The sequence below is a fragment of the Stegostoma tigrinum genome, chromosome 14 (genome assembly GCF_030684315.1).
Source record: "Stegostoma tigrinum isolate sSteTig4 chromosome 14, sSteTig4.hap1, whole genome shotgun sequence".
NCBI classification, from domain to species: Eukaryota; Metazoa; Chordata; class Chondrichthyes; order Orectolobiformes; family Stegostomatidae; genus Stegostoma; species Stegostoma tigrinum.
The window spans coordinates 22,012,278-22,033,481 of NC_081367.1; the positions used below are offsets into that span (position 1 = coordinate 22,012,278).

Here is a 21,204-nt window from a genome sequence, read left to right on the forward strand (position 1 = left end):
ATTCAGAAAGTCCCATTCTGGTGAGAAGACCCGTCTATCAATTGCAGAGCGCATAACAGTTTCCCGCTGCAGCAGGACTGAGATACAAGTGGTGTTGAAGGAAGAAACTGTCCATGCCATTCTGAATTTTACCGGCAATTGCCAAAACGAATGTGCTCAGCTTCGTCGTTTCTGTGCAGACTCCTAGAACAATGCAAGTCAGTGCATTGAGACGAAAATTGAAGATTGGAAATCTTCGAAAATAAAAATAATTAGAATGAACACTGCACCAGTGTCTACTAACATTGAAAACAAAATGTAAAAATGAAAATACTAATACCCTTTTGACGTATCTTCGCTTCAACTCCACAGTGCCAGACAAGCTTAAAGACAGTCTGTTGTGAGCGTGTGTTTTGGTGTCTGGCTCTATCGCCCACCCCACTTTCAACCAGTAGGTGGCGGTCAATTACACGCTTTTGTTCTTGAATACTTTATCCAGAAACTGTGAAAGGAAGAGAGGGAATACTTTATTGGTTCCAGGAGTGGGGAGCCGGCTGATAGCCGGGTGAACCGAAGGGGCAGGCGGAGTTGGCGCTAGTTTCCGAGCTTTCGTTGTTTGCCTGCCGATGCAGTTGCACACACTGCCTGCGATAGTTTCAGCTTTCCTACACTCTCCTTTGCACTCAACCCAAGTGCCAGTGGAGCGCCTGGGACGACGCGAGGTAAAGGCGACAGTGGTAGTATCGTCAAAGGCAGTATAGCTTCCGACTGCCCCCCCAAGCGCCTGACTGTGAAATACCCTCAAAGAGAAAGGGAAGAAGGCACAAAGAGTTGGTTGCAAGCAACGCTGTCAGCGCTTCTCACTTACATTCCAGGAACATACAAGGTAAGGGGCTCGGAACTGCTTCCAGGAAGTGTAGTCCCCCTGATCTGCTGTGCTGGTTCTCTATTTGTGATTTTTAGATTGAAACTGAAACAGAAACAAAATCTGATAAACCGTAAATATTAAAAGCCGCCCGCAAAGTGGTTTCGATTGGGCATAACAAGCGTTTTGTGTTATGCCTCACCACATTGCGATGGGTTTGAAGATTACATTTAACCGCTGTAAATTGACAACAAAGGATATTAATTGGCGTCAGACCGTCTTGTTGGGTTGCTTAGAAAAACAAAACATCTAATTCACTCATCTCTTAAAAATATTTTCCTTCTTTAATTGTTAAACAAAAGTCCCCACATTGATGGTTCGCTGAATGGTGTTTGTACCCATGTTTTATAGTTCATACATAGTACTCACAATGATCTTGTCCAAAATTAGACAATTTCGGATAATGTGTACTGCTACTTTAGATTCAGGATTGGCGTTGTTTGTTGAGTCTTTGATTTGAAATGTAAGTAAAACGAGGAAGTCTAATTCCATCAGATCATTTTCAGGGATTTAGCATCGCAGAAACGAATCAGGTGGTTTATTACAATGTATCTGGCCTAGATTCCTAGTGATTTATCTCAATGCCATTGATGTGAATGGTGAGCTCAGTTTCCGCTCGAGACAACAAAAGGTGTTGAAAGTGTGTCATAAGCTGTAACAATGTAGCCCAGATACAGCTCACCATTATTTATGCACTCACATGTCCTAAACAAAGAAACTGAGAAAATTCTTGGAAACACTTATGTTTGTGATTAAATTATGAAAATATAGATTCTTTTTGGCCATGGAGTTTGCGAAATGTCAGTGGAATGATTGTGAAGTGGGTGAAATTAGAGTGGGTGAATTCAGTGAAAGTAGGCATAGGATCTGCTCTTGGGTCGATTTGCCTCAGTGCATGTTTCTTTGAGTGGAATCAGTTCCAGGAATGGCACTCTGCCAAAACACCTCTGCCATGTTGGCAGCTAATACGAGTTTATGATGCAACAATTGCTTTAGTTGTTTCAGTGCAAACTTTTACATTGGTTATGTTTCCTTCAACTACTGAAAATTGCAATGTGCCTTTTATTAAGATTGATAAGAAAGTGTATTTGCATGTATTTTATGAAAGGAAGGAAAATTGCATTTTTCACAACTTCAAGATACCCCGAAACCTTAAAAGCAAACAAAGAAGTTTTGAAGGACAGTTATATTGTAGGAAATGTGGCAGTCAAATTGAACACAGCGAGGCCCCACAAACACATGATTTGTATTTCCAATTCAAATATATTTCATTGAGTTTGCGGATTCTTTATAAACCAAGATGGCTGCAGTTATACATATTGACTTTAAGCTGGTTTTGCAGGATTGATCCTGAAACAGGGTTATGTCATGTGGATTCTGAGGGAGAATATTTTTGCTCCCTTGTGTGGCATGGGCAATGGGCAGAACTGTGGAAAAATGTGGAAATATTTTAAAAATCAGAAACTTGATACTGAGAAAAATATTTTCCACCTCGTTAAGGTTAAGAAGGTGTTTAGCATGCTTGCCTTCATTGCTCAGATCTTTTGAGTACAGGAATTGGGATGTCATGTTGAGGTTGTGTCGGAAGTTGGTGAGACCTCTTCTGGGCGACTGAGTGCAGTTCTGATCACCCCATTATATGAAGGATATTATTAAGCTGGAGAGGGTTCAGAAAAATATTTATCAGGATGTTGGCTGGAATGAAGGGCTTGAGTTATAAAAATAGACTGGAGATTTTCTCAAGAACAATAACAAAGAAAATTACAGCACAGGAACAGGCCCTTTGGTCCTGCACACCTGCGCTGATCGAGATCCTCTGTCTGAACCTGTCATCTATTTTCTAAGGGTTTGTATCTCTTTGCTCCCTGCCCATCCATGTACCTGTCCAGATACGTCTTAAAAGACGCTATTGTGTCTGCGTCTACCGTCTCCGCTGGCAACACGTTCCAGGCACCCACCACCTTCTGCGTAAAGAACTTTGTACGCATACCTCCCATAAACTTTCCTCCTCTCACTTTGAACTCATGACCCCTAGTAATTGAATCTCCCACTCTGGGAGAAAGCCTCTTGCTGTTCACCTTGTCTATACCTCTCATGATTTTGTAGACCTCAATCAGGTCCCCCCTCAATCTCCATCTTTTTGATGTGTTCAGGGAGGTGTAGATTAGGTGGGTTATGGGGGATGGGTCTGTGTGGATGTTCTGAGGTTCACTGTGGACTTGTTGGGCCGAAGGGCCTGTTTCCACTCTGTAGGCATTCTAATTCTAGTTCTAAAAATAATCCTAATTGACTCAACCTTTCTTCATAGCTAGAAGTTGGAGAATAGGATGTTGAGAGCTGACCTCATGCAAGTTTATAAAATCATGTGCAGCAGAGATAAGATGAATAGCAAGGGTCTTTTCCCTAAAGATGGGAGTTCAAAAGTAAGGGGCTAAGTTTAAGGTGAGAAGCGAGAGTTTTAAAGGACCTGACATGCCACTTCTTTACAAAGAGAGTGGTTAGTGTATGGAAACATAGAAACATAGAAGATAGGAGCAGGAGGAGGCCATTCAGCCCTTCAAGCCTGCTCCACAATTCTTTACGATCATGGACGATCATCCAACTCACTAGCCTAATCCTGCTTTCTCCTCGTAACCTTTGATCCCATTCGCTGCAAGTACTATATCTAGTCACCTCTTGAATACATGCAATGTTTTGGCATTAACTACTTCCTGTGGTAATGAAGTACATAGGATCAGCACTCTTTGGGTGAAGAAATGTCTCATCTCTGTTCTCAATAGCCTACTTTGAATCCTCATACTGTGACCCCTGGTTCTGGACATATCTACTATTGGGAACATCCTCCCTGCATCTACGCTGTCCAGTCCTGTTAGAATTTTATTAGTCTCTGTGAGATAACCCCTCGTTCATTTGAACTCCAGCAAAAACAATCCCAACCTAGTCAATCTCTCCTCGCACATCAGACCCCCCATCCCCGGAATCAGACTGGTAAACCTTCGCTGCACTCCCTTGAGAGCATGAGCATCCTTCTTCAGAAAAGGAGGCCAAAACTGCATACAGTATTCCAGGTGTGATCTCACCAAAGCCCTGTACAACTGCACCAACACATCCCTGTTCTTGTATTCGAAATCTCTCGCAATGAAGGCCCACATACCATAATGAGCTGCCAGAGGAAATGATGGATACATGTACTGTTACAACATTTAAAAGACATTTGGATGAGTACATAAACAGGAAAGGTTTGGGGAGAAATGGGCCCAATGCAGGGATGTGGGACTAGTTTCGTTTGGGAACATGGTCACCATGGCCCAGTTGACCCAGTGATGGGTCTTTTTCCTTGCTGTATGCGTCTATGACTCCATGACTTTATGAATATATGACCTTGTGGCCTTGCAATTCCATATCATTAGCATCCAACTTGCCTCATTTCTGTGTAGCTTCCAATTTTTCTCTCCTCCCCTGAGAAACTAGATAGGACACTAATTCCTGATATTCCTGTCAAAGTGGTTATCTGCTGGCAGGAGCTTACTGAATGCTGCTTTGGACCTTCATCCAACAATGTCTTCCTTTCAACGTCCCTACATCTGCATGGATATCCTCCACCCCTGTTCTTCATCCATCATCATGCTGGCTTTTGGACTAACTATCACCATTTTTCAGCCCTTCAGGACTTCAATTTTGAGCTCGGGAGTGCTTATGACTTACTACTTTGCTGAATGCTTTGCATGTAGGGACACACATGCATCTGGTGCATCTACATAAAATGCATCTTATGGCTGTTAACTTCATTTCTTGGCATTCTCATCCTTTGCACTCAAATGGATGTGACTCACATTGCTTTTTAGCACATTGGGAAAGGTGTCAGCTAGTCATGACAGGGAGTACTGATAAATCAATGGGTGGACACATTGCTATATTAGATCAGTGGTGATCTCATTGAAAGTCAGAGCAGACCCGATGGGCTGAATAGCTTACTTCTGCTCCTATTGTCTTAGTCTACAGCACCATGCTATACCATTGTCTCATGTACAACATGTTCCAACAGCTTATGAGGCAGATGCACTGTGCATGTTTCAACCAAACAGCCATTTTCAAAGTCAAAGGAAACCAGTCCCCAGTGGAGTCAAGGGGAACTGTGGTTTGACAGAGATTACTGCAACAGTTAGCCAAGGGGCTTGTCCGATTCCAGTCCAGGGTTTGGAAATGCTTTGTCCTGCAAATCAGGTGCAATTGGCTGGGAGTACAAGTAGGTCCATCAGGCTGTTAATGAGACAACAGTCTAGGGATGGATGAACTTTTCCTGCAAAGAGTGAAATGGAGAGATTGAGTGTGATAATATGGATGGAAGAACAGTTAGAGGTGATGCCAGGACAGGAGAGACATTGCGTAGACATTATGTATGTAATAATTAGAGTTTTATTCTATGAGCATTGATGAGATGTTGAGCAGTGGCAGAGTAGCGTAAGTGGTGGCCCGGTCAGTGCGAGGTAGTAGAGAGAAAATCGTGGCTGCTTACCCTCTTAGAGTACAGAAGATCATTAGCCATCTCCCCACACTGTGTGCATTGCATTTCACCTGGAACACTGCTTTAATCTGGGCCGTTATCTTTGTCCAGCCTGGCTGCATTTGGTGGCATGGTCTCCTTTGCCAGTCAACAGGAAAAAACACTGATCTCTTCTCCAACATTCTGTCTATCAGCACCTCCAGATTTCTGCCAGTGAACTGACAAACTAACTTACGATTCTGAGCCATTTCCTTCAGGATGATGATGTAGGACAAAATCTGAACGGCAATTTCTGACCTGCAGCATCTGATGTGGTGTGTAGCTGAGCATTAAATATGGCACTAATGGCATGAACATTGTGAAATCCAAGCGTCAGAAAGCTCTTCTGTCTTTCCTCCTGCATGATTCTACAAGATAGATACCACAAGGCTGTTTGCATAATTAATGAGACAAAGAGCTGAAAATTATGTGAAAAAATTGCTAACTATGGCATTACCAAGCCTAATAAACCTCACTCAAGAAAACACTTTGTCAAAATCAGAAATAATTTAGTAGAGCTGCCTTGTTTGTGCTGGTTGGCAATTGAAAATACCTGTATTTTTAAAAAATAATTTCCAATTTCTGTTCACACAAGAAACTGGTTGTGACTGTTTAAATTCAAGAGATTTGGAAAGTTCAGTGGTAAAGGCATAGATTTGAAGACAATCGAACAAAAAGTGTGAGGTTATAAGTCAATGTTAGCCAAGCTGTGAAGATTAAAATTCCACAAATTTTTCTTCTTTTGAGTTATTTTAATTACAGAATTTATCTAAGTAGCAGGTATTTGTTTAGGGCTATTATCTTGAAAGTGATATCATGAAGACACAAAATGGTTTCATAAGAGCTCTTAGTCCTATCACTCCTGATACACAAACTGACACAAAGTTAGATGGCATTGTAGATGTTAGCATAAAATTACAAAAGGATGTTGATTAAGTCACAGAGTCAAAATGTCATAGAGATGTACAGCACAGAAACAGACTCCTTAGACCAACTTGTCCATGCTGACCAAATATCTTAGATAAATCCAGCCCCAATTGCCAGCATTTTGCCCATATCCCTCTAAACTCTTCCTGTTCATCTACCCATCCAGATGCCTTTTAAATGTTATAATTGTACCAGCCTCCTCCATTTGCTCTGGAAGCTTATTCCATAAATGCACTTTCCTATGTGTGAATAAGTTGCCCTGTTGGTCCCTTTCAAATCTTTGATAATAAAATGTGACGCTGGATGAACACAGCAGGCCAAGCAGCATCTCAGGAGCACAAAAGCTGACGTTTCGGGCCTAGACCCTTCATCAGAGAGGGGGATGGGGAGAGGGAACTGGAATAAATAGGGAGAGAGGGGGAGGCGGACCGAAGATGGAGAGTAAAGAAGATAGGCGGAGAGAGTGTAGGTAGGGAGGGGATAGGTCAGTCCAGGGAAGACGGACAGGTCAAGGAGGTGGGATGAGGTTAGTAGGTAGCTGGGGGTGCGGCTTGGGGTGGGAGGAAGGGATGGGTGAGAGGAAGAACTGGTTAGGGAGGCAGAGACAGGTTGGACTGGTTTTGGGATGCAGTGGGTGGAGGGGAAGAGCTGGGCTGGTTGTGTGGTGCAGTGGGGGGAGGGGATGAACTGGGCTGGTTTAGGGATGCAGTTGGGGAAGGGGAGATTTTGAAACTGGTGAAGTCCACATTGATACCATATGGCTGCAGGGTTCCCAGGCGGAATATGAGTTGCTGTTCCTGCAACCTTCGGGTGGCATCATTGTGGCACTGCAGGAGGCCCATGATGGATATGTCATCTAGAGAATGGGAGGGGGAGTGGAAATGGTTTGCGACTGGGAGGTGCAGTTGTTTGTTGCGAACTGAGCGGAGGTGTTCTGCAAAGCGGTCCCCAAGCCTCCGCTTGGTTTCCCCAATGTAGAGGAAGCCGCACCGGGTACAGTGGATGCAGTATACCACATTGGCAGATGTGCAGGTGAACCTCTGCTTAATGTGGAATGTCATCTTGGGGCCTGGGATGGGGGTGAGGGATCTGAGCTGGGGCAGGCTGGATTGCAGTGCCTGGAGGTGCCGGCGCATGGCTGCAAGTGTCTGTTTCAGGACTCGCAGGGAGAACCGCTTCTGAAGGGTCTGAATATTCTGGGTGTAGAGGTGGTCACGGTTGGGGCCAAATTGGGAAGGCTGAAATGTGGACTGTAGTCCCTTGGAGATGATCTGGTTCCGTAGGCTCTGAGCTGGGGCAGGCTGGATTGCAGTGCCTGGAGGAACCCTGCAGCCATATGGTATCAATGTGGACTTCACCAGTTTCAAAATCTCCCCTTCCCCTACTGCATCCCTAAACCAGCCCAGTTCGTCCCCTCCCCCCACTGCACCACACAACCAGCCCAGCTCTTCCCCCCCACCCACTGCATCCCAAAACCAGTCCAACCTGTCTCTGCCTCCCTAACCGGTTCTTCCTCTCACCCATCCCTTCCTCCCACCCCAAGCCGCACCCCCAGCTACCTACTAACCTCATCCCACCTCCTTGACCTGTCCGTCTTCCCTGGACTGACCTATCCCCTCCCTACCTCCCCACCTACACTCTCTCCACCTGTCTTCTTTACTCTCCATCTTCGGTCCGCCTCCCCCTCTCTCCCTATTTATTCCAGTTCCCTCTCCCCATCCCCCTCTCTGATGAAGGGTCTAGGCCCGAAACGTCAGCTTTTGTGCTCCTGAGATGCTGCTTGGCCTGCTGTGTTCATCCAGCCTCACATTTTATTATCTTGGAATTCTCCAGCATCTGCAGTTCCCATTATCTCTGATACCCTTTCAAATCTTTCCCTTGTTACCTTAAATCTATGCCCTCTAGTTTTGGACTCCCCTCACCCTGAGAAAATGACCCTATCCATGTCCCTCATGGTTTTATAAACCTCTAAAAGGTCATTCCTTAGCCTCTGATACTCCAAGGTAAAATAACCCAAATCTGTTCAGCATCTCCCTATGGCTCCAACCCATTGACTCTAGCAACATCCATGTAAAACTTTTCTGAACCCTTTCAAGTTTAACAACATCCTACCTATAGCAGGAAGACCAGAATTGCATGCAGTATTCCAATAGTAACCTAATCAAAGTCCTGTACAGCTGCAGCATGAACTCCAAATTCCTACACTCAATGCACTGACTAATAAAGGCAAGCATACCAAACACCTTCTTCACTAAAATATCTACCTGCAACTCTAATTTCAAGGAACTATGAATCTGTACTCCAAGGTCTCTTTGTTCTGCAGCACTCCCCAGGACTTTACCATAAAGTGTGTAAGTGTGTAAGTCTTGATTTGCCTTTCCAAAACGCAGCACCTCACATTTATCTAAATTCAACTCCATTTGCCACTCCTTGGCCCATTTGACCAGGAAGCACTCCCTATTGCTTCTTTTGAGGTAGGGCCATTGCATTTTTTATATCCAATTAGTAGGACATTTTTGGCCTTGGCTTACCATCTCATCTGAAAGACATCACCAGTGACAAAGCAGAAGCACCTTAGCATTGCACTGGAATGCCTAAGTCCAAAAGTTAGGTTTGAACACATGACCTTCTGACTTGCAGGCAATAGCTTCACCAGCTAAGTTACAGTTGAAACTGGCATGTAAGATGGATGGCACTAATTTTCTACCAAAGTTAGAAGTGAAAATTCCTCCAATGTCTAGAAGGACAATGGCAGCAGACACATGGGAAAAACACCACCGCATGCAAGTTCCCTTCCAAGCCACACTCAGTTCTGACTTGGAAATATATTGCCATTCCTTCAGAGTTATTGGGTCCAAATTCTGGAATCCCCTCCCTTGGGACCTTATGGATCTACCTACAGAACATGGTCTGTGGTATTCAAGTAGGCAGCTCAGCATCACCTTCTTAAGAGCGTATAACAATGGGTAATAAATGCGTACCAAGGACACCCATGTCCCGTAGATTAATTTAAAGAAATTGAATAATTTATGTCTGATGTTACTGTAGCTTATTTTCAACAATGCCTTTGTAATTTGTTACATTTTACATTGCCACGTCTATAGTTGTGTTCTGTGTGGGATATGTGCAACATTTTATTGTTGTTGCCAACGTTTTCTCCTCAAGCCACTTGATTTTTGCATGGAGTGCCAATGTGTGAACGTTCAACTTTCCAGTGTTGAGGACTTCCTAATGGGTGATTCAGTAGAAAACGGTTAAGATATTGCAGTTTGAAATTGAGCCTGATGCCTGAATTGAACAATATATTTTAGCACCATGTTTACCTGCAGCAATAGCATGGCTTTTTGCACTCCCATTTTAATGTATATTTTACATATATAAGTATTTATATATACATATTTTTAATTCATTTGCAGGAATTGCTCATTGCAGGCAAGGCTAAATTTATTGCCTATCCCTTGAGAAGCTGGTAATAAGCTACCTTGTTGAAGCGCAGCAGTCTTTGGGATGTGGATGCATCCAGATGGCTGTTACGTAGTGAGTTCCAAGATTTTGATTCAGCAAGAGTGAAAGAACAGCGATATAGTTCCAAATCAGGATGGTATGTGCCTTGGAAACGAACTTGCAAGTGGTGCTGCTTTTGCTTTTCTGGGTAGTATAAGTTTGATGTTTGGAAAGGCTGTTGAAGGAACCTTGGTGAGTTGTTCAGGGACACCTTGTGTGGATGGGTGCACTGCTGCCACTGTGCATTGATAATGAAAGGAGTAAACGTGGAAGATGTTAGGTGGGATGCCAGTCTAATGAACCACTCTGTCCTAGACGGCATTCGCTTCTCAGGCCTTTTTGAAGTTGCACTTCTCCAAGCAGATGGAGAGTTATACTACTGATTTTGTGCTTAGTGGACATGTACAGGAAGTCAGGTGATGAGTTATTCATTGCAGAATTCTGAGTTGCTTAGCTGTTCAACTCATGAGGCCTCAGTGATTATATGGTTGGTCAATGGCAACTCTAGGGTTTTGATAGTGGGGGATTCAGTATCAGTAATGTTACTGAATGCCATCAGAAAGGGAATAGGCCCGAAACGCCAGCATTCCTGCTCCTAGGATACTGCTTGGCCTGCTGTGTTCATCCAGCTCCACACCTTGTCTCATTTCCATAGTGTTATTTATTTTATTCTGACACAAGCATTCTTGATCAGTTAAGCGCAGTAAACATCAGTACTAAACAGATGCACAAACAAACCGTGACTGAACCATTGAACACCAGAGCTTTCTCATCAGATTTTGTTTCAAGCTTCGCTTCCAAAATTATTAATTATTAACTACTTGCTGTGCTAAAACATTCCTGCTACTTGTCAGTCTCTGGGAACTTAAACCAGTGCATAATTTTTGTGAGTGAGTTTATATTGTGGATTTCATTTCATTAATCAATGATAACAGAGGAACCTGGCCTGTTTTCGCCCACTGTCAACAATGTACTCTTAATGGGTTAATGGGCAGGAAACACTAAGAAGGGATAAAGGCTTGGGGACCGCTTTGCAGAACACCTCCGCTTGGTTCGCAATAAACAACTGCACCTCCCAGTCGCAAACCATTTCCATTCCCCCTCCCATTCTTTAGATGACATGTCCATCATGGGCCTCCTGGAGTGCCAAAATGATGCCACCCGAAGGTTGCAGGAACAGCAACTTATATTCCGCTTGGGAACCCTGCAGCCCAATGATATCAATGTGGACTTCACCAGCTTCAAAATCTCCCCTCCCCCCGCCACATCCCAAAACCAGCCCAGTTCGTCCCCTCCCCCCTTTGCACCACACAACCAGCCCAGCTCTTCCCCTCCCCCCACTGCATCCCAAAACCAGTCCAACCTGTCTCTGCCCCCCTAACCTGTTCTTCCTCTCACCCATCCCTTCCTCCCAGCCCAAGCCGCACCTCCATCTCCTACCTACTAACCTCATCCCACCTCCTTGACCTGTCCGTCTTCCCTGGACTAACCTATCCCCTCCCTACCTCCCCACCTATACTCTCTTCTTCACCTGTCTTCTTTTCTCTCCATCTTTGGTCCGCCTCCCCTTCTCTCCCTATTTATTCCAGGACCCTCACCCCATCCCCCTCTCTGAAGGGTCTAGGCCCGAAACGTCAGCTTTTGTGCTTCTGAGATGCTGCTTGGCCTGCTGTGTTCATCCAGCCTCACATTTCATTATCTTAGAAGGGATAAAGGGCTTTTTTTAGGTTGGTGACTTGTGACCAGTGGAGTTCCGGAGGAATCCTGGCAGGGAACACAACTGTTTATAATGTAAATGATTTGAGGGAAGGAGGTGAATGTACAGAAGTCAAATTCACACGTGACACAAAAATAGGTGGAAAGGCAGGTTGTGAGAGGGATACTAGCAGTTTACAGAGAGAAATTGATAAGTTAAGTCAGTAGGTGAAAGTTTGTAAATGAAGTATAATGTGGAAAAAAATGAAGTTATTCAATTTGGAAGGGAGAACAGAAAGAACAGAGAATTCTTTACACGGGGAAAGCTGTAACACAAAGGGACCTGGGGGGTGCTTATACATGAAACAGAAAGGTAGCATTCAGATGCAGCAGGGAATCAGAAAGCCTAATGGAAAGGTTTCCCTTATTTCAAGGGGGTTGGAATATAAGAGTAGGGAAGTCTTATTGTAACGGGAAAAGCTCAGCTTGTTTCTCTTACTCGTGGTTTTTTCTATTGATGTGAATAGGGCAGTAACGTCAAATGATACTGTTGTCATCATCTACCCTTATGTCCTTAATTGAATAGAGAAACTCTTGAAGTGAGTGGATTGAGTGGGATGGCTTGCTGACGAGGTGCTTTAGTCTCCTTTGTAGTTCCTTGGCTGATCAATGTGATGCTGTGCCATCGCATCCCCTCAGCCCAACAGTTCCTCAATTCCAACAAGGACATAAGAATAGATGATGAGCCATGGTATCATTTGACATTGCTGCCCTATTCACATCGATAGACATACCACTAGCAAGAGAAACAATGACAGCACTACTAAAACAACAGTGACACCATCTCCACAGACAACATGATGAAGCTATTGGACCTATGAATCACCACCCACTTCACCCTTAACAGCCAAGTATATGAACAGATCAACGGGACACCCATGGGATCAACTATCTCTGGACTAATAGCTGAAGTGGTGATGCAGAGACTTGAAAGCATTGCCCTTCCACTAATCCAACCAAAACTAAGGATACACTACGTGAACGACACCTTCGGCATTATTAAATGGAGCAAACTAGAGGAGACACAGGAACTAATTAACAACACCCTCACCGAAATCAGATTTACCAAAGAAGAGGAGAAGAACAAACAGTTCCCATTCCTGGACGTCATGGTGGAACACAAGACAAATGGGGAATTTCTAACAAAGGTACACAGGAAAACCATACACACTGACCAAGGGATAACAAGGTATAGAGCTGGATGAACACAGCAGGCTAAGCAGCATCAGAGGAGCAGGAAAGCTGACGTTTAGGGCCTAGCACCTTCTTCAGAAAATGTACTGAATTTCGACAGAACCAGCCTAACACGCACAAAGTTGCATGAGAACATTGTTTAAAAAGGGGCAAGAACACACTGCAGCAGCACAGAGCTAAGCCAAGAAGAGGAAGAGTACCTCTTCCAAGTATTCAAAGACAATGGATACCAAAAAAACTGGGTCAGAGATGCCTATTACACGAGCAACGTTGGGAAGATACCACATGCCCCAACACACTCATGATGCTCCCTTACATCAGGAACACGTCTGAACTGACAACATGACTCCTATGACTACTGGCATCAGAGTAGCACACAAATCCACATCAACCTTTCACCAACTGCTCATCCGTACCAAAGGCCCACTACCCACTATGGACAGGACCAATGTCATATACAAGATTCCTTGAAAAGACTGTGACAAACATAACATAGGACAAACAGGAAGGAAATTAACCAGCAGGGTAATGAAACATCTGCAGAACAATGAACCAGCTCAGTGAGCCAACCAACCACAACATCCACAACCCGAGCTACAAATCTACTCTAAAAGCCTTTGGAACTCGTTAGCACAGAGAGCTGTGGGGGCCGAGTCCTTTTGTGTATTTAAGACTGACATTGATACTTAGGAATCAAGGGCTATGGGGAAAGGACATGAGCTCTGTTGGATCAGACAAAACAAATGTTTATTTAGATACCAAGATAATAAAATGTGAGGCTGGATGAACACAGCAGGCCAAGCAGCATCTCAGGAGCACAAAAGCTGACGTTTCGGGCCTAGACCCTTCATCAGAGAGCCTCTCTGATGAAGGGTCTAGGCCCGAAACGTCAGCTTTTGTGCTCCTGAGATGCTGCTTGGCCTGCTGTGTTCATCCAGCCTCACATTTTATTATCTTGGAATCTCCAGCATCTGCAGTTCCCATTATCTCTGTTTATTTAGATACGTTCACTTTTTAAATCTTGGCTTCATGAGCTGTACCTTCTGCTGCCAAGGCCCCATGTTCAGGCATTCCCTCTTCTACCTTTCTGCGATTTATTCTTCCTTTAAGACACTCCTTCTAACCTTCCTTTTTTTTAACTAAGTTTTAACCAACTACTCTAATGATTCATAATGGGGAGTAGTATGGGAGGTGTACTATTGTTACAGATATAATTGCACCATATACAGTGCCTTTAAGATAAGAGGGATCATAATTAATCAATGCCATTCAATATTATTACTCTTTTTAGCATCTAAGTCTTAGGCTGATTGCTGATATTGATTCTGTTTCGTGCAATCATTTTAACGACTGATCCCACATGGAGAATGTTGTTTGCTTTTCAGCATTCATTGAAGAAAGTAAAATTATGTAACCTGAAGAATTTGAATTCTTTGATGCTTAAACTTGATAACCCATCATAATAAAAATAAATATTTTGTCATGAAATGCCTCCGTCACATTCAATGATGACAATATCAGATCATGTTGGCTAAGAAAAAGAAACTTCCAACAACATCACTATTTCTCTCTTTTATCTGAAAACCAATAATGTCCTCCTCAGTGTTTAACATTAGAACCCTTGTAAAGAAAATCCCAAACCGATTGTGCATGCATAGTAACAGTGAATCCATCATTTTCAATTCAATAATGTTCTCATCAGTATTTTTAAACTTGATTCTTCCAGGTATCATTAAAAGAACAGAAAAATATTTTGATGATGTTACAAATGTTGTTTGAAGCTTTATTTTTAACTCCCTCAAAAAAATGCAGTTATACATTTGTGGTTTCTTGTCTGATGTATTTGGATGTCTGTGCTGAAGTGGAGATTGTGCACTGCTAGCAGACGGGTATTGTTAAATGAATGTCTGCATGTATGAAGACGTTTTGGCGAAAAAGGTGTCCAAATCTGATAGCAACAGATGAGAAATATCAGTAATTTCAATTTACCTTGAAAATATTATGATGTTTTAATAGAAACTCCCATAATAATTGTTATCGGATCTGAGCTTCATTTTCAAAACTTTGCTAAACATGTACATTTACAGTTATTTCAGAAGAATGCAATAGAAAATGCTTACTTGATCTTACAACTAATGATATTGAGATGTTACCTTGGAGTAAATGTAACCTATTGATCAGAGTTGAGCGTCTTTTTTCAAAAGGAGAGAAAATTGCCATAGCAACCAAAGCTTTGTTCTTCATTCTTTTGAGTTCTTCCAAATCTAACAATTAGGCTGCTGTATGTTGGAATTGACATCTTCATTCTTATGTGAGCTTGACTATGTTATTGCATTGATTTTCGCAGGAGAGAGCAAGTTGGAGGTCCACTCATAATGGGAGTCTGAAAATGTGTGTGACAATGTTTATCCGAAGCCGCTTTCTATTCCTCCTGGCTGTAGCTGCCCTGCTTGCTGTCCTGAGTCTCAGCTTACAGTTCTGTAAGTACAGCTTCTAATGGTTTACTTCTGATAAACAGACAAATCATATAGCACTGCTAAGTCAAAAAGCACACTCGGAGTAGCGTTTCTCTGCGGTTGGTGTACCGTGTGTCGGAAGTTTTCAAGTTGAGTAACAAATTACTTCCAAGGGTGAGAATTATTTTAGCAATTTTACATATTAAAAATATTTATAATCATAATATTTGACATCGCTTTTTAAAATAATTCCTTCATTTTGTAATTTTAGACTCTTTTAAAGTGTAAATTGGTACTAGAAAACTCCATTCATAATTGGTACAACTTAATCTTTGCTCATGTTTTCTCCACCAATGGTTGAGCTACATTTCCAGTAAGCAGATTTTGTCTATTGCAATTCAGACATGAATCTGTAAAGAATTGGACAAACCAAGTATCAACAATTAATCCACTTATAATCCCCTTTTTGAATTAAATGTAATTCTATGTTGTTATGCTATGAAACTAATTTTGAACTGATATTAAAGTCAACTCAGGCATCATTGACTAACTTTTTAATAATTGTATCATGTATAGAGTTGTTGGCAAGGCTAGCATGTATTGCCTAATACTAATTTCCTTTAAGTAGTTGGTAATTAGCTGCAGTTCATGTTGTGAGGAAATCTGTCTCTTTAAATTGTTTCTGAGAGCGTTTGGCTTCTCTGTAGAGCGTTGCAAGGAGACAAGCCACACATGCTCCTTTGCCAGGATCTGACCAGAAACAGCAGTGCAGGTATGTGGTGTGAAAAGAGTGACCAGGTGACTGAGGTTTGACATGTCAACCTGACTGCAGGTTCTGCAGAGGGGGAGCCCAAGAGTGGTGGAGGGAAGGACTGTGTGTAAACGTGAGTTCACAAGGAAGGATTCAGGTGAATTATGACGGTAGATGGCTTTCCATAGCTGGGGAACGTGAGCTCAGAGCAGACAGGGGGCGGTGGTTGCTGAATGCACCTGGGAACTTGAGGCTGAGAGAAGTCTCAAAGCTCCATGAAGCTGAAGAAGTGTCTGCTGAGTGCAGTCAAGGAGCTAGAATCATGACAGATGTTGAGATGCGGCCACATGAACCCAATGGGACACAGTCTGGGGGAAAGAGATCGAGTAGCTGGAAGGCGAACAATCATTGGTGGATTCAGAGTTTGCGTCCTGTTGCATGACAACTTCCTGCAGGCAGAAGCAAAGCACCACTCAAACTGATTTGAAATTGCCTTTGAACAGGAAATCAGTGGCTTCATCTTTGAAAGAGAGAATCTGAAATCAAGTTTAAGGCAGAATTAGAAGTGATCATTGATATCTGGCTGCGGTACTGGGAAACTTGAAGTACATGCCTTAGTTGTGTCTGTCATTTGGTGCGTAGTTAGTGGTTTGTATTAGACCACAGTTTGCATGTTAATTCATACTTACATCCTGTTAATTCTAGACGTTAGACTATAGGATAGATAATATTGATTGTTTGCCTGTTTGATGTTTGATTGTAAACTTTCACCTGTTTGTTTAAAATGATGGAATTTGTTTTTGTTTCTTCTTGGTAAGTAACTGGGATTTCAAACTTTCTGTACACTTCAATAAAAGCTACTGATCACTAACTGGCTGGAATCAGTGTTGCACTGTTAAGAAGTAAGTTTCAGATTTGGTTCCAGTGATAGGACAGGACTAGCAGTAATACCAAGTCAAGCTGGAGTGAGATTTGGAGGAGAACTTGCAGGTGTTGGGATTTCCATGCATCTTTTCTCCTTGCACTTCTAGATGGAATTGGAGGAGTTTTGGTGGGTTACTGCAAAGCATCTTATCAGTGATAAATATTGCTGCCACTGTATGCCCCTGCTGGAATGAGTGGATGTTTATGATGGTGGAGGAGTTATCAATCAGCAGGTTGCTTTCTCCTGGATCATGTTGGGCTTTCTAAGTGTTCATTTAGTTGCCCTCATCCAGGTAAGTGGAGAGGATTTCCACCGTCATGACTTATATTTTGCAGATGGTGGATGGGCTTTTGGGAGTCTGGAGGCACGTTACATGTCATATAATACCAAGCCTCTGACCAAATCTTTATAGCTGCAATATTTATTTGTTGTCCCAATCAACTTTCTTGTCAATGGTGAATTCACCTGAAATGTCATTAAAAATGGTGTATTCAATGATAGTTCTACCATAAAAGCATCATTGGATCATGATTGAATTATCACTTGTTGGAGATGCTCATTTCCTGACACTTATGTAGTGCAAAGGTTATTTGGTACTCTTAACCAAAGCCAGGATGTTACCCAGGTCTTGTTGCAGGTTAGCATGGACTTATTATTTGAGAAGTAATGACTGAAATTGAACTCAATGAAAGCATCAGTGAAAATCCAAACCTTTAGTCGATGGAGGGAATATCATCAATGAAGCAACTGAAGATGATGATGCTTAGCATGTTGCACTGACGAACTTTTGACGAACTCCTGGAGCTAAGATGCTCGACCTCCAACTACCACAACCATCTTTCTTTCTGCCAGGCATGACTCCATGCAGTGGAGATTTTTCCTTTGCTTTCAGGTGACTTCAGTTTTATTAGGGCTTCTTGAATATACTGTCAACCAAATGTTCCCTTGATATTGGGGGAACTCACTGTCACGCAACTTCTGGAATTCAGTACTTTTGTCAAGTTTTGAATTGAGCATGTAATGAAGTCTGGAGCTGGTGGAATTTAAACTAGCCTCAGTGAGCTAGTTATTAATAAGTACTGCTTGATAACTTTGTTGAAACCAACTCCCATCACTCTGCTGCTCATCAGCATAAACTGATGTTTGGTGAATTCACTTTGACCTCTTTATTTTTTGTAGACAGGAAAGTTGTCCCATTTTTCACTTAATAAGATAAAAAGTAGTGATATATCTTTACTGGGCCAATTTGACGAGGACCATAGCTAATTTGAGCGTGTAAGCCCTCATTACTGCAGCAGGTGGTGTTGGTCCCTATAATTTTTCCATTATCCTGTGCCTTCAGAAGTTTCTTGATTTCAGGCAGAGTGAATCAAATTAGCTGATCATTGTGATACTGGAGGATCCAGGAGGGGGCTGAGGTAGAGTTGCTGGGCTCCACTGGCGTTCTGCTGGGCTACTTTTTTTAGAAGCTTGAGATTTCTATTTCTGGTTTTTATGAGGAAATATATGTAAATTGATTGATTGCAGTGTAGCACTAACGGTTCTGGTGGGGCATTTATTGATGGTTAGAAAGAACAGTTTATTTTACAGAGAAATTCTCCCACAATTACAGCTGGCAGGCTTTAAAACCTCATGAAGTATACTGAGGAGCGGTGAGGTAGCTGCCTTTTTCCCCCTTCTTCAGCAGAATCCTTTTCATCTTAAGCTAATTTTCTTCCACTCTGGAATTGTGCCTCCTAAGGTAACTAAGCTGTCTGATCATATCTGTAATTCTAACCCAGATGGCATTGTTTATGGAGAGAGGTCAGTAGGTTAATTCGCATGATCCCCCTGTTGTTTAGGCTTGGCATCCACTTGGGCCTGTTGGAGATGATTGTTATCTTCATGATGCTTCTTCTACAGTTTGGGTGTTCCAGGGAAAGTGATTCCCATGAGTCGGTGGAAATGTTTTTTTTGTGGAAGCTTTGAGGCTACACGTGAAATGTTTTCTCTGCCTTCCTGTTTGTTTTGAATAGAGAGTTTGTCATTGAAGTCTCAACTCAGACATGCAGATGACGTGCATCCAACACAGCTGATTGACCATAGAAAGAGCTTTGATGCTGGTGATCATCTGCCAATGTGGTATACTGCATCCACTGTACCCGGTGTGGCTTCCTCTACATTGGGGAAACCAAGCGGAGGCTTGGGGACCGCTTTGCAGAACACCTCCGCTCGGTTCGCAACAAACAACTGCACCTCCCAGTCGCAAACCATTTCCACTCCCCCTCCCATTCTTTAGATGACATGTCCATCATGGGCCTCCTGCAGTGCCACAATGATGCCACCCGAAGGTTGCAGGAACTGCAACTCATATTCCACTTGGGAACCCTGCAGCCCAATGGTATCAATGTGGACTTCACCAGCTTCAAAATCTCCCCTTCCCCCACTGCACCACACAACCAGCCCAGCTCTTCCCCTCCACCCACTGCATCCCAAAACCAGTCCAACCTGTCTCTGCCTCCCTAACCTGTTCTTCCTCTCACCCATCCCTTCCTCCCACCCCAAGCCGCACCCCCATCTCCTACCTACTAACCTCATCCCACCTCCTTGACCTGTCCGTCTTCCCTAGACTGACCTATCCCCTCCCTACCTCCCCACCTATACTCTCTCCACCTATCTTCTTTTCTCTCCATCTTTGGTCCCCCTCCCCCTCTCTCCCTATTTATTCCAGAACCCTCACCCCATCCCCCTCTCTGATGAAGGGCCTAGGCCCGATACGTCAGCTTTTGTGCTCCTGAGATGCTGCTTGGCCTGCTGTGCTCATCCAGCCTCACATTTTGTTGTCTTGGATTCTCCAGCATCTGCAGTTCCCATTATCTTTGATGCTGGTGATGTTGGGTTGAGAGAGGATGCAGAATACTGCCCTTAAGGCTGAAATGGAAACTCTTTCGGCAGTCTTGTTTTAGGCAAATTTGTGCAAAGGTGGAGAAGGAGAATTAGTGTTAGCTGAGAAATAGGGAGACTGCCAGACTGCAAAGTGAGAGAAGCATTCCTAGACTAAAGACTACCAAGCAATGTAGAAATGCTTCATAATTTTAGATATGGCAATTTCAGATTTCCTGATTTGTAAAGCAATAATACATGAGTTTGCTTCTCCCTACCCATGTCACGTATTGTTTCCCCAGCAAGGACTGCGATCTCATTACTTTATCCAATCGGAGCTAAAACAAATCTAATCACTGATCCACTTATTACTAATATGATAAACACATACAGTTTCCCTAACAACAACCATCAAACATTCAATAGATGATTAATACTCTCACTTTTTATTGCAAAATGCTTAGCAATTACAGCAATCAGCCTGGAACAAGTTTTAATGAAAATGGGACAGTGCCTTCTTCAAAAGGTCAAACGCCAGAAATGTCACCAAGCAACGGGCATTTTGCTTGGGAATCATGGTAACTTATATAAATCAGACCTTATGATAATTTTCTAGCCAGGTCCAAATTGCACCCAAGTATACTTTTCGTAATCTATATTACACATTTCAAATAGTCTTCAAATCTTTAAAATGTTTTGATTATTAAGGGATCAAAGTTTACAAGGAGAAGGCTGGAGAATGAAACTGATAAATATGTCAGCCATGATTGAATGCTGACCAGAACTAATGGGCCTAATTCAGTTTCTATACCATATGATTCTTTGATAAATCACAACGGCCTGGTAGTTTGATCTTCCAATAAATAAGTCTGTGTTGATGTAGAGCACTCAGCCAGTCAGTCAACAATTCCAACTTTCCGGAGAGACAGAGGGGTAAATTGTCATCGAATGTAATGATGCAGGAGCTTTCGATATTGTTTCAGGATTCAATACAGTTCGCTTTTTTCAGAGATGACTGAAATAACTTGCATTCCGTATCTCCCAATCCCAAATATTATTGTGTCCTGAGGAAGAGTTGTCGACCCAAAATTTTAACTCTGATATTTTTCACAGACGCTGCCAGATCTGCTGAGCTTTTCCAGCAGCCTCTATTTTTGTCCCTGATATTATTGCATCTCTCTGGTTTTATTCACCTTTCTCTTTCCCTTGCACCCAAAACGTTACAATTTTGCTTTGAAGAATTTATTTAATCTTCCATTTATATTTGAAAATCAAGTTAAGACATGGAGTAAAAGCTAAACAGCAGTAGTATACTCTTGCCAGTGATGTTTTCAGAAGTATATAATCTGCACATATTGACACTAACCTAAATAAATTGACATC

The 21,204-nt window shown here is 42.7% G+C and overlaps 1 protein-coding gene across 3 annotated transcripts in view; it reads left to right on the top strand.

Moving 5' to 3' along the window:
• The first annotated feature begins 597 nt into the window (after window positions 1–597).
• pxylp1 (2-phosphoxylose phosphatase 1) overlaps window positions 598–21,204 on the top strand; it is a 161,551-nt gene continuing 140,944 nt past the window's right edge. For 2 of the 3 annotated variants that reach the window (XM_048542924.2, XM_048542925.2), the window contains exons 1-2: window positions 758–865; window positions 15,175–15,307. In XM_048542924.2, the coding sequence (XP_048398881.2) occupies window positions 15,217–15,307 (91 nt within the window). In that variant the 5' untranslated portion in view covers window positions 758–865; window positions 15,175–15,216. Of the gene's footprint in view, window positions 866–15,174; window positions 15,308–21,204 lie in introns of all 3 variants that reach the window. The other variant, XM_048542923.2, reaches the window with a different exon arrangement.